This window comes from Sparus aurata, chromosome 20 (genome assembly GCF_900880675.1).
Source record: "Sparus aurata chromosome 20, fSpaAur1.1, whole genome shotgun sequence".
NCBI lineage: Eukaryota > Metazoa > Chordata > Actinopteri > Spariformes > Sparidae > Sparus > Sparus aurata.
In genome coordinates, this window is record NC_044206.1 from 1,889,357 (window position 1) to 1,903,643 (window position 14,287).

The 14,287-nt window shown below is 41.0% G+C and overlaps 1 protein-coding gene across 3 annotated transcripts in view; it reads left to right on the forward strand.

The window, feature by feature from the left end:
- jmjd1cb (jumonji domain containing 1Cb) overlaps positions 1-14,287 on the forward strand; it is a 224,342-nt gene that overhangs the window by 85,899 nt on the left and 124,156 nt on the right. For all 3 annotated transcript variants that reach the window (XM_030400883.1, XM_030400880.1, XM_030400881.1), the window contains exon 2: positions 3,913-4,113. Coding sequence is in view for 2 of the 3 variants with exons in the window: in XM_030400880.1 (XP_030256740.1) it covers positions 3,913-4,113 (201 nt within the window). In the remaining variant the exon portion in view is untranslated. The remainder of the gene's footprint in view (positions 1-3,912; positions 4,114-14,287) is intronic.

Consider the following 14,287-nt stretch of genomic DNA (forward strand, 5'->3'; position numbering starts at 1 on the left):
GACAGTGTAAGTGTGAACACTATTATGACAAATCCATGCTGCCACAGATTCTGGGCCCCTGGAAAACAGGTCCTTGTCTGAGTGGGTTCCTGAATCACTCAGGCAAACTGTCACTTGGGCCGTCTACACAGTGGAGCAGGGTTGCATTGGATGACCTGAGTCTATGGTTAGTGTCTTTAACTGGTGCTATGAGCAGGCCATAAGAACAGAGTGACACACAGCCTTTAGTGATACTGAGAGTGGATACTGATCAGATCAGATTCTGTTGTAAGTACGGCACCTGCTCTCCTTTGTTCTCTCTGTCTCTATTTCTGCCCCTTACTGTGTGTGTGTGTGTGTGTGTGTGTGTGTGTGTGTGTGTGTGTGTGTGTGGCCAGTTCTCATGGCTGCCTCTGGTTACTATAGCAACAGAATCAGCAGACGCTGAGTTTTCCCATTCTTATCAAATGTATGTTTTTCTTGACTGAATCATCAGTGTACTCTGTTGGTGCTCAGTTCTGTGTTCATAGCCGTTTTTTTACTGGGCAGCAAGCCGCCAATTTGGCCATCCTTTTTGCGGCTAGATCTGCGGATTTAGGCAGAGGGCTGTAAATTGGGGGTCTGTTTTGGTTCGCCAATTTGCCGCCTCGGAGGGTACACTTATTTCCACCGCGACTGCTGTCTAAATCCAAGGCGTCAATGTGCTGGCCATTGTGTGAGATGGGCGGAGCTGTCCATGACCTGCACTGTTGTGCGACGCACAGCTGGGGAGTTTTAAAACCAGGAAACAGCTGACCACAGCAGTCAGTCCATCACTTCTTCGTTGTCTGCTTGTTGTAGCGGCCAGCTACGAATGGTCGCTACTTTCAAATTAAAAGCCCCCCGCTAAGAACCCTGTTCTAAACTCCAATGGGGTGCAAGTTAAAGCTCTTATTTTGAAGACAAATTTGTTGTCACTGTTCACTGCCAAATTTCGTGCTTCACGTCACGCCACATGTTTACACCTATCCCAGTGGTGGCCAAGTGGTGGCTTTTGGATTACACCTCCCTTTTAGAAAGACAACTTGGAGCAAATGTGCCTTTCTATCTAAAAAGTGCTTGTGTGTAGCTATAGCCCTTTTTAGATAGAAAAGGCGGCACATTTGCTCCAAGGTAAAGGCGGCAATACGCCGCCCTGTATTCTAAAAGGGAGGTGTAATATTCCTTCTTTTCCAAAAGCCACCACTTGGCCACCACTGGGGTATGCGTAAACATGTGACGTGACATGAAGCACAAAGTTGGGCAGTGAACAGTGACAACTAATTTGTCTTCAAAATAAGAGTTTTACATTGCACCCCATTGGAGTTTAGAACTGGGTTCTTAGCGGGGGGCTTTTAATTTAATAACAATGTATTTAATTCCTTTTCTGTCTGTGTCTTCAATCAACTGTACTCAAGCACAACCAGAAGTTGGTTTATCTTCATGTTTTTCCCACATGTATAACTTTGATGTCTGTGTCAGTTTTCTTTTTGCTTATATAATTTTCCACCAAGGGGAATTCAGCCTCCCACAAAGAATAAGATCTTTTGTTTTTCTTTGTCACTTTGCTTTTTCTTGAACTGTAACCATCTCATTCTCTTGTGTCACACTCTGCAGCGACTGTGCATTGTTTGCATTCCATAGTAAATGATAGTTAGAAGCAGTGATAATGGCTAGCTCTGTGTTTGTTGTCACTGTTGTTGAGTTCAGCACTGGCTCACTCAGCACTGCCCTGTAATTTCCTGACCCTACATGGCCTGTAATTGGCCTTAGGCCAACAGGCAACAGTTAGTGTAAGATTGAGTTTTAATGGCTTGGGCTGATATAGAGGCATGTACACTGAAAATATGAGTGTCTGTATTTATTTACACCTTTTTAATTTGTGGCATTCATGCTAGATTAGACGATTAAAATAAAACACACACAAACACACATGCGCTACAGTGACTGTCAGGTTTAGCCAGGATAGAGAATTACAAGTCAGGTAACTTTCTCATATTCTCATAGCACTTTTATCACAAACTCTCCATATTTGCGATAATAACAAACACAGTGTATTATTCAGGGCATTTCTGCCAGTTGAAGACTAGAGCATGCCTGCTTTGGAATGGTGTGTTCAGGTTCTTTTAGCATAATATATAGTGTTGAAATAGGGTAAATTGTGCTTTTTGTGTTTTTAGTCAGGCATTGTTGGCACTTTCTCTGAGTCGGTCGCGTTAGAAGAATGTGGTCCAAGCTGCACTCTGCTGAAGAGGCTACAGGGTCACACTAGCCTGGACTAGAGGGAGGGACCTATAATAGAAAAGGAGTCAGGATCTGCTGCTCTCACAGGCAAACTGGTTTTGTTACTGGGGAACAAACTAACAAACTACTTCAAACTACTGGTTGTGACGGGGAAGTGAGCATTATGCTGTCCACATGATGGATTTATTGTTTCTTTTTGTTTTTTACAACCCACTGACCTGATTGTTTCTGAATGGATTTTACTGGCATTTCACATCAGCAGCATAAGGCTTTTTTTTTTTTTTTTTTAATTGATTTTATCAATGATTTTTATCAATGAATCAGTGAAGATTTTATATGGTTTTTAAGAGCATAAATGCATTTCAGAATCAGTGGTAACATATCGGTCCCTTTTAGATATTCCTTCTTTTTTAAATATACCTGGTCAGTATTGGTTAAAGAAATTATTTTTTATTTTAATTCAAATTGTTAAACATAGGGAGCTAATGACAAATATAAATGGCAGTCACTTGAACTGAAATGGACACATAGACAGTGGTAGATGGAGTTTAACCTCTGCTGTCTAAAATGAATTAGAGATGAGAGGGTGGAGAGAAGAGGGTAGAACATGTGAGTGGTGGATTACATCCTTGAATGACTGCTACTGATACAACAGAAATTGACAGAGCGATCAATAATCAATGGAGATGGAGCTGCAGAGTAAGACTGGTTGACTTAGAAAAAGGATAGAGGGATGAAATAATAAATAGACGGCAGTCACAGTAAACAAAGAAGGGACAGACTGAGGTGGCTGTCCTCAGCGCCTGCTGGCTGCGTCTGAACACTCTGTCGACTGCAGCAGTGCATTATGGGAGAGGGGGAGGGTGGGAGGCTGAATGAGGAGAGATGCACTCGTTGATCCCACTTCCTCTCTGCTTATGGAAGCAAGAGTGGGGGAAGGGTGAGTTATATAGAAGGAGGGATGAGGGAACGGGGAACAGAGGATCACAGAGGAGGGAGTGGAGATGAAATGAGAAACATGTCTAATGTATGCGCACACGCACACACACACATACACACACACACACACGCACACACACACACACACACACACACACACACACACACATCCATCCATCCATCACACCAAGACACTTGCTGTGATGGATAATCAGTGGATTATATATACACGATGAACAGAAAGGCTTCTATGTTAGAATACCTCTACATTAGTGTTGATTCTGTGATCAAACTGAATTTAATATGATCAACTTCAAACAGCTGCGGGGGCTTCACTTTGACATTTTTGTACTTCATATGCATTCAGAATTGTCAAGCACGATCTATTAGAAATATTACTTTTCCTCACTTTTCTTTATCTCCTCCTCCTTTACCTTCCACCCTCCTCTTCCTCCTCTTTATCTGTCCCCTTCTTCTTTTACTCCTCCCACTTCTTCCCCTTTTTATTACTATTATTATGTCTTGAGAGACAGTTGTTTAATGGTTCGATTTGGGTCTGGGTGTTAAAAGGATTTGGGGGGTGTCAACCTGCACTGTGTATAATTTTGATGAAAAAATGCTCCATCCCAGCAGGCGAATCTGATTCCTGCAGAAAATGTAAACCCACTGCAGTCACAGTTGGTTTGGTGTGTGATATTGTTACTGAACATGTTCTTCCTGTGTGTTGTCCAGGTATATGTGGAATTTGATGACCAGGAGTGGGAGAAGAGAGAGTGGGTAAAGGTCTATGAGGATTTCCAGCTGTTTCTGCTGGAGCACCAGCTGGTCTGGGCCAAGAGGAAGGAGGGAGCAGAAGGAGGAGCAGGAGCAGGTGGAGGAGCAGGAGGCCTGCCGCAGGGGACCAAGGCCAAACACATACAGTGGCCTGCCCTGGTAAGACCTTTGTTCTCTATTTATAGACAGGACACAACAAGTGGAACAGCCAGCCATATGAGCACGCTGCATTGCCGTTACACATTCGCCACAGTTTTAAACACAATGTGTTGAATTCTCCTGATCAGGGTCACTCTTCATCCTCACGGTGTTGTCTTTGTGGTCTTGGATATTAATGGTTACTGAGTGGCAGCCCTGCCACAGTCGCCTCCGTCGGGTTTTGTTCAGCCTGTCTTACAGAGATTTTGGTTGTGTTTTTGACTCAAGTGTCATCAGTGTTTAGCAGCTGTGTTGGGCTGTGATTTTTGAGCATCCGCAGATAGTTATTTTTTTGGTTACATTGTCATATGAATTTCTGAGTGGTGGAACAGAACATTGCTGATCCATGATCCTTATGGTTTCCCATCCCACGATTCAGCACGCATGTGAACAGCGAATTCACTTAAAAATGTAACCATCATAGCGTGAAATAGAGTTTTACTGCTGTTGTTACCTTTTGAAATAATAATTCCTCCGATCTTGAGGTGTAAAGATGAGACATATGTGTGCTGTGGTTTACTTTGAAGCAAAATGATTGGGAAGAGCCACTGGTTTAAATAGCATTACCTTTGCCTACATAGAGTGAAATCCTGCTGGTATTTTCAGGTCTGCTCTTGTGATCAGTGCCCTACCATTCATCATGTTGTTTTGTGTTTAGTATTTCTTGCAGCTTGTTTTGCAATGAGTAGACCATTTCCACTTGCAGGATCTTTTCTAGGAACCCACTACCTTTTATGAAACTTGTCTATCTTATCTGCGTTTCCACAAAAAGAACCCAATCATCCATAGTCCCTGCTCTCGGGATAGTGCATGCTGATGGCTCAGGATCTATCTGGGTTGAATATGCTGCACAGAATCTAGTTATTGGTGAATCATAAACCTCACAGCCTCTAAACAATCATCAAACAATTAGCAGATTGTCTATATTGATATATGTACTATACAGAATAATCATACAAAGAACAACAAATAACTGTTTTTATGTGTTTGAGTTGTGCCTCACAAGATTCTGTTTAAAGTTAAATCTTGTTTTAGTTCCTAGTCTAGTTCCACATGGTCCTTAGTTAATGGTGGTCAAAATACAGTTGAATAAGTAGTTTCCCCAGGACACCACCGTGTACTAAAACCAGTTTGAAAGCCAACAAAAGTAAAATCAAGTCTCTGCATTTAATATGTGCACTGCAGACTGCAGACTGCAGGCTGCAGGCATAGAGTGGTTGGTTTCGGAACACATGCTTCACTATAGCTTACAGTTGTTTAATATTGCTCCTGAAAGAGGATTGATACAGTCGTATAAGGACTTGGTGTCAGCTGAAACAACAGATCAAACTTATTTGTCTGATGGTGTCTAGTGTGTGTGTGTGTGTGTGTGTGTGTGTCATAATCGGTGAACACATCAGCACTCTGTTGCTCAGTCTGCTCTGTGTCTCTGTCATCACACACACATATATACATGCTTTGGTGTGGTGGAAGTGTGGTTGCTGTGGTGTTTTTGTTGTCGTCTGTTAGTCATACACACACACACACACACACGCACACAGTATCACACACCCTTCAGGCGACAGTGGTATGTGTTGGGCATGCTCATGCTGAGGCAGTGTGGATGTTTGTTCATGGCAGTCAACTCATATTTTTAGACTGCTGGAGCTGAATGTTTTTGTGTCTGTCCCTGACTGAAGGATTGGGTTAATAAATGTTTGACATTGATGGCATTTAGTTTTGGACCATGTGTATGTCTGTCTGCTCACAAGAGCCACACAGTGTGTGCACGCTTGACAGTGGTTGCAAGTGTGTGCATGGAAATGTGATTCACTGTTTTGATTATGTAATAGCAGTGTGCACAGCGCCATCTGGCACATGCATGGAAGATAAGAGTTCAAAGAGTTCCAAAAATAATCACAGTTTTCTGGTTGTTTTTGTCTCTGACTGACTCCTCCTGGTTTTTTTTTTCAGTCATTTGGCATATCTCTGCCCCTCTGCTGCTATTGTCATAGCAGAAAATCCAAATCTAGTACCTAGACAGACAGACAAACAGACAGACAGACAGACAGACAAACAGACAGACAGACAGACAGACAAACAGACAGACAGACAGACAGACAGACAAACAGACAGACAGACACACACACACACACACACACACACACACACAGAGTCTTAGGGCTTATAGCTCTAAGCCCCAAGAAACAGTGAATCACTAATTTTTGATCAATTATGAGTTCAGTTTTAAGTAATAACAGTGAAATGATATGATTGAAATGATTCCAAGTTGCACATTGAGTAGAACAAATGAATTATTTTTTTTCCTGAATAGCTCTTTTACTGTAGCTTGAATATGCTTTTTGTTTAAAAGCAGCATTTAATCCTAATTTTTCAGAGCCAAGTGACATCTTCAAATTGTTGTTTTTGTTTGACATTTTTCTCTTAAAAATGAGTGAAACGATGAAAATATTATCAAAAATATTTTCCATTAATTTCCTGTGTAAATCTACATTATTCTGGATTGAACAAGACAACTCTTGAACATGAAGGGAGATGTAGTCGATAGCAAACAGCATCAACGGTAAACTGAAATATATTCAGACGCCTTCCTGTACTCTGATCTACTTCAGGCGTCTCTATTGAGGCTTGTTCTTGGCTCTCTCTTTAGTTGAGACACATGTGTAGCACATGCAGCTACTGTACAATAGAGGTACCCAAAGAAATTGTTCCATAATTTCACTGTAACTATCCTGGCACTAGTGAGCACTATAGTCCTGGGAATCTGGTGAGAGCAGATGAAGTTTTCTACAACTTAAGCTGTGGACAAGAACAAAGAGATAGTTGAGTTTGCATCAGCACTTTCTTAAAATGTCCATGGAGAAATTACAAGGAGAACATGTCTGTCTGCTGAATAAATGCACAAATTAGCAAGTGCTTCGTTCTAATTCTCATCAGTTCAGTCAGAAAGAAGCTGCATCTGAAAGAGTCTTGATTGTAGTCTGATGCCTTGCTCCTGGATAAATTAAAAGTTTGCTGAGGCATGGGCTTTGAAATCTGCTGTAGAAACTTATTATTTCTACAGCAGAAATTATTATTATTATTATTATTATGGACACAATCACCTGGAAAAGGAAACATCCACAGTCAGACACAGATGAGTCCTCACGTCACAGTGTCTTGTCTACTTATTAAATCGTTACATAACTGACCCCTATGTCCTCCACACACTACCATGTCTTTTAATCTCTGTTTTCACAACTCATCATGGTTGTCATTGTTTTGTCTTTTCACACGTATCTCTTCGTTCTCTTTTCACTGTCATTCTTGTATTCTCCTTCACCTCTCTGTCTTGTGCTTTTTCTGACCAACCAATGATGTATTTCCTCATCTCACAGGCAGTCACTCACTACTTAAACTATGTACGTTAATCGAACTGAACCCGACCCAACAGACAGGCAATTCTGCTGTGAACAGAACAGGTGCTGCAGCTTCACTACCTATTCAGTCTTCATTCATAGGTGTGTTTAAATCTGTATGTGTGTGCATCATGTTCCAAACATCATTATTAATGTTTGAATGTGTGCACATGTATAAGGCACATTCTTCTGTGTTTAGTGGTGTGCTGACAGGTGGTGTCTGATGTATGTATCATGTGTATGTGTCAGATGTAAGGCTGTATTGTTATTCATCCCCCTTTTGGGTAGTCAAGCACTTTTTGCTAATAGAAGCTGCCTATTTAATCTCTCTCTCTCTCTCTCTCTCTCTCTCTCTCTCTCTCTCTCTCTCTCTCTCTCTCTCTCTCTCTCTCTCACTCTCTCTCACACACACACACACGTTATGACCTTTTCCCTTTCAAACTACAGTCATCTGTTTAAGTTTGTCATTGCAGCTGAGTGTGTGTTTGCCTGCATGTGCAGCTGTCTTCTGTGCTGATGCAGCCATCTTTTAATAGAGAGAGAGGATTGGCAGTCAATAAGCGGTGTTGTTTAAATTAGAGTCCTAGTGTGCAGATGTACACTACCAGTCAAAAGTTTGGACACACCTTCTCATTTAATGTTTTTCTTTTCATTTTCATAACTATTTACATTGTCGATTCTTACTGAAGAAACTATGAATGAAAACATATGGAATTATGTAGTAAACAAAAAAGTGTGGAAAAACTAGGGCTGGGTATCAATCAAAAATGTTCGATACCAGTACCAATACCAATATCTTTACTTTGATACCGGTTCCTGAACGATTTTCGATACCAATTTTATAATATCAATTCTAACAAAATGTTTTAGAATTGAAAAGAAAAGAGTTTTACTTTTCAGCTTTGGTATTTTCCCACTCCAAGCAGTTTTCTTACAGAAAAGATGAACAATGAATAATTTCCAGTGCAAACGAACACTTGCAAACAAGTCAATATAGTCAATATCTAGTCAATATCTAGTGCTCACTGCTACATACTGAGGACCTTTTCACTTAGATGATTTTCTTTACAAAAATCAACATGGCTGCTTTCTGAGGACACAGACAAGCCCACTCCTGGCTGATGTGTCTACTGTGAGGAAAAGATAAACATAACAGTGATCGTTAAATGAGCTGGTTAACCCACCAACCCAATTGATGAGCACATCTTTACAAGCTAAGCTTTATCTGTTACTGTCAATCTCTAGTTAGCTTTTGATTTATCTAGCTACATAGCCATAAAATAAAGCTACACACTAATATCTTAAATTAGCGTTACACACTGGAGTCCTGTGCTGGAGATTTTGAATCAGGCCGTTCAGACTCTGTAACATCCACAGCCGGACTTAAATGCCAAGAGGAGGATGGCTGCGGTCCGCTCTTCTTGCAGTCAAACACGGAGCAACTTTCTGCCCTTAAATTGATTCTGTGCACGGTCAGCTGCTTCATCAAATTAGTCGTGTTACTGGCTTTAGCAACAATGACTTTTTTATATTTATTGCATCGTGCAGGATTTGCATCGATCTTGCTAAAATGGAGCCACGCTTTTGACCTTGGTGGCATTTTTTAACCGGTTCAATGACACACACAACTACAGTTTACAACACAAGCCCTTTTTAGATCGAAAAGGCGGCACATTTGCTCCAATATAAGGGCGTCAATGTGCCTGTCTTTCTAAAACGAAGGCGTAATATTCCTTCTTTTCCAAAAGCCGCCACCGGGGTATGCGTAAACATGTGGTGTGACGTAAAGCCCGAAGTTCGGCTGTGAACTGTGACAACTAATTTGTCTTCAAAATAAGAGCTTTACATTGCGCCCCATTCGAGTTTAGAACTGGGTTCTTAGCGGGGGGGCTTTTAATTTGAAAGTAGCTACCTTTCCTAGCTTGCCACTACAACAACAAGCGGACAACGAAGACAGCTGCAGAGACCGAGGAGACGCTAACATCTCCTGAATCTCAGTGGCTGTCCAGTTGTTCATCTTAATGTCCCAGATGTAGTGATGGACAGACTGCTGTGATCAGCAGTTTCTTGGTTTTAAAACTTCCCGGCTGTGGGCTGCACAACAGTGCAGGTCATTGACACCTCCAGCTCACGCACATTGCCGCCCCTTTTTTTAGATAGCAGGCGAGGTGGAAATAAGTGTACCCTCCGAGGCGGCAAATCGGTAGACCAAAACAGACCCCCAATTTGCCGGCCTCTGTCTAAAACCGCAGACCTAGCTGCTAAAAGGACGGGCAAATTGGCAGCTTGCTGCCCTGTCTAAAAACGGATACAGATACAAGTGAACCCAGTCTGTGGGTGTAACCACAAAACGTCTCTGGTAACCATATATGTATTTTTCCTGCATGCCGCAATCACGTGTAACGTTACAGCCAATCATCAGCAGCATTATCAGATCTTGATCACGTGATTAACCTTGGTACTACTGAAGCATGTTCGGTACCTAGCCCTAGAAATAACTCTAAACATGTTTTAGATTTTAGATTTTTCAAAATAGCCACCCTTTGCTTTGGTTACTGCTCTGCACACTCATGGCATTCTCTCGATGGGCTTCATGAGGTAGGCACCTGAAATGGTTTTCAAACAGTCTTGAAGGAGTTCCCAGAGATGCTGAGCACTTGTTGGCCCTTTTGCCTGGAACCCTGCGTTCCATCTCATCCCAAACCATCTACATTGGGTTTATGTCAGGTGACTGTTGAGGCCAGATCATCTGGCGCAGCACTCCATCACTCTCCTTCTTGATCAAATAGCGCTTACACAGCCTGGAGCTGGGTTTGTCCTGCTGAAAAATAAATGATGGTCCAACGAGACGCAAACCTGATGGGATGGCATGTCGCTGCAGGATGCTGTGGTAGCCATGCTGGTTCAGTGTGCCCTCAATTTTGAATAAATCCCCAACAGTGACACCAGCAAAGCAGCCCCACACCATCACACCTCCTCTTCTATGCTTCTCAGTGGGAACCATGCATGTAGAGACCATCCGTTTACCTTTTCTGCGTCAATCTCTTCTGCTTGTTGCCTTTGCTTAGTAGTGTTTTTTTAGCAGCTATTTGACCATAAATGCCTGATTCGCTCAGTCTCCTCTGAACAGTTGATGTAGAGATGTGTCTCCTACTAGAACTCTGTGTGGCATTCATCTGGGCTCTAATCTGAGGTACTGTTAACTTGCGTTTCTGAGGCTGGTGACTTTGATGAACTTATCCTCAGCAGCAAAGGTGACTCTTGGTCTTCCTTTCCTGGGGCGGTCCTCATGTGAGCCAGTATCGTTGTAGCGCTTGATGGTTTTTACGACTGCACTTGGGGACACATTCAAATTTTTGCAATTTTCTGGACTGACTGACCGTCAGTTCTTAAAGTAATGATGAAATGTTGTTTCCCTTTACTTAGCTGATTGGTTCTTGCCATAATATGAATTCTAACAGTTGTCAAATAGGGCTGTCAGCTTTGTACTAACTGACTTCTGCACAACACAACTGATGGTCCCAACCCCATTAAGAAGGCAAGAAATTCCACAAGTGAACCCTGACAAGGCACACCTGTGAAGTGAAAACCATTTTAGGTGACTCCATCATGAAGCTCATTAAGAGAAGGCCAAGTGTGTGCAAAGCAGTAATCAAAGCAAAACCCAGTCGAGATAGTTTGGGATGAGATGGATCACAGAGTGAAGGCAAAAGGGCCAACAAGTGCTCAGCATATATCTGGAAACTCCTTAAAGATTGTTTGAATACCATTTTGGGTGACTACCTCATGAAGCTCATCGAGAGAATGCCAAGAGTGTACAAAGCAGTAATCAAAGCAAAGGGTGGCTATTTTGAAAAATCTTAAATGTAAAACATGTTTTGAGTCATTTCACACTTTTTTGTTTACAACACAATTCCATATGTGTTCATTCATGGTTGTGATGCCTTCAGTGAGAATCTACAATGTAAATAGTTATGAAAATAAAACCATTAAATGAGAAGGTGTGTCCAAACTTTTGACTGGTAGTGTACATGACATGTACATGATGTACATGTGTGTTTGTGTTTGCGTGTTTGTGTGCGTGCATGTGCGTGTGACAGATTATCCTTGTTGTGTTAAGAGCTGCTGCTTTGAAACGAAACACTCGCCAAAATGCAACCTAGGCTTTTTTTGTGAATGTACCCTTTGTGTAAAAGCATAATTGCGACGAAAAAGCCAGTTTTAAGATGGACCATAATTTTGCTTTCGGGTCAAAATCATTTTTTTAATGGTAGTGCTACAGGCAACTTTACGGTAGCATCAAAATCGCTATTTTTAAAACACTAAGAAGGCTAAAACCCAACATGAAACTTTATGCTTGTTCTGCTCGCAGCCATCCTGCAGCTAGCACAACAAGCAACTGCTAATGGTAGTTCAAAAACTTAATTTTTTGTAAACTCTGTATATACAATGTTCTCAATGCTCATGTTCATGTGTAGAGACCCTGGTGATACTACGAGCAAAGTTTCATGTTGTGTCGAGCCTTCTTAGTGTTTTAAAAATAGCGATTTTGATGCTGTCGTAAAGTTGCCTGTAGCACTCCCACTGAAAATGATTTTGACCCGAAAATGCGAGAACACAGTCAATCTTAAAAGTGTCTCTTTTGTCGTAATTATGCTTTTATGAGAACATTTGACCCGGGTACATTCAGATAAAGTCAATGAACTAAAAATTAAAAACCTCTAATCCTCTAATCATCCTCTAATCATGTTTTGGTTTTTTTTGGGGTTTTTTTTATATGATTTTATTTAGATTTTTCAATACATACAAGTCAAGACAAACAACCACAGTCTTGACGACAGAACAAAACAAGACAATAAAGGCTAAGCCAAAAATAAAATAAAAATAAACAAAACCAAACAAAAACACACCACATTTGCCCCACATATCATAACACATAAGTTCAATATCACTAACGTCATGTAGACTTTCAATTAAGAAATACAGCCAAATATCATTGCTTAAGAAGCAAGATAATATAGTTCTAAATCCAGGAGGTAAAATCCCCCTTTCAACTTTGGGAGATGTAGAGCTTTCCTTTCAATTCTATGTTTTTTCTTCCCCCATATAAAGTCTGTAATAATAGAATGAGCTTTATTGAAAAATATTTTAGGGGGTACTGTTGAAAATAAGAATAAGAATTTTGGAAGCCATGTCATTTTGAATGAATTGATTCTTCCCGTAAAATTTATTGGAAGGTTCATCCTTTTATGCAGATCTGATTTCATATTACTGAGCAATGGAATGAAATTATCTTTATATATCCCTTGCTTATTGTGACTTATTACACAGCCCAAGTATTTGATACTGTTTGTCCACTTAAAAGATTGTTATGATTCTTGTGTTGTGTTTTTATGTTTCCCTACTGCCATTACTTCAGTTTTGTCCATACTGATTTTATAACCTGAGAATAATGAATATTAAGTAATAATTTTAAACAGGGAAGGTATACATTTTTCAAAGTTAGTTAGGTACATCAAAAGATCATCTGCAAATAAATTAAGTTTATATTGTTGTTTACCTATACTGACACCTGTAACTTCTGGATCCTGTCTAATTTTCTCCGCGCATGGCTCCATTGCTAGATAGATAGATAGATAGATAGATAGATAGATAGATAGATAGATAGATAGATAGATAGATAGATAGATAGATAGATAGATAGATAGAATTACTTTGATGATCCCAGACAGGGAAATTATTTTGTTACAGCAGTAGTGGGTCCGCAAATAAAACACTTTGTACATAAATAGAAGGCAATATATACATAGTGTATCTCTCTATAAAAGCAAGGAATCTCTATTTGTCTGTCTGTCTGTGTGTGTGTGTGTGTGTGTGCCTCAAATATCTCTGCGGATCAGGATCAGACTGACCTCAGACTTACAACATGGCTGCTGCGTGGTTCAAGGGTGTGCGACTTCGCATTTGTTTGGTATGGTGGCCGACAAGGGCAAACGCGCAGCAACGGCCAAACGCTGCATATACATAAATGGTGCAGAACCAAAGACTCCGAAAACACATGCAACAACCAAATGCTGCAAATACAGAAACGATGCAAACACACAAAACACATGCAATAGAGAAAAACACATGCAACAACTAAATGCTGCAAACACAGAAACGATGCAAACATACAAAACACATGCAATAGAGAAAAACACATGCAACAACTAAATGCTGCAAACACAGAAACGATGCAAACACACAAAACACATGCAATAGAGAAATGCTGCATATTGAGTCCGCACAACGGAAGTGTCCACACAAAGGAAGTGTTAAATAAGGGAAAAGCGCCCGCAGCTAGTAGATCCCGATCTCCCGACCTGGACCTATAATACTGTCTGGACCAGTCTGTAATACAACGTACCTGACGAGAGGACGAGAGTGGAGTAAGACTTAGAGGCGGCATAAAAAAGGCCTTTTAGCACACCGTGTTAGTTGTCGAACTAGGCAGGCTACACAGTGCTGAGATGTATTTAATACAAGAACGTATTTGTCTATTTACCTGCACTACTGCTTGGTTGTGACGTCGTCAGGGGCCCATGAAGGAAGGAAAAAAAAAGAAAAAAAAAAACAGCTGTCCAGAATTGACACAGGCCCTGTTTTTTGAATGAAATACCTGGGGGCGGCCTTGATGCCTGTCAGTCATGATGAGTCGCGTCTCGTCACCTCTCTGATGTGTCTGCAGCTGAGCACTG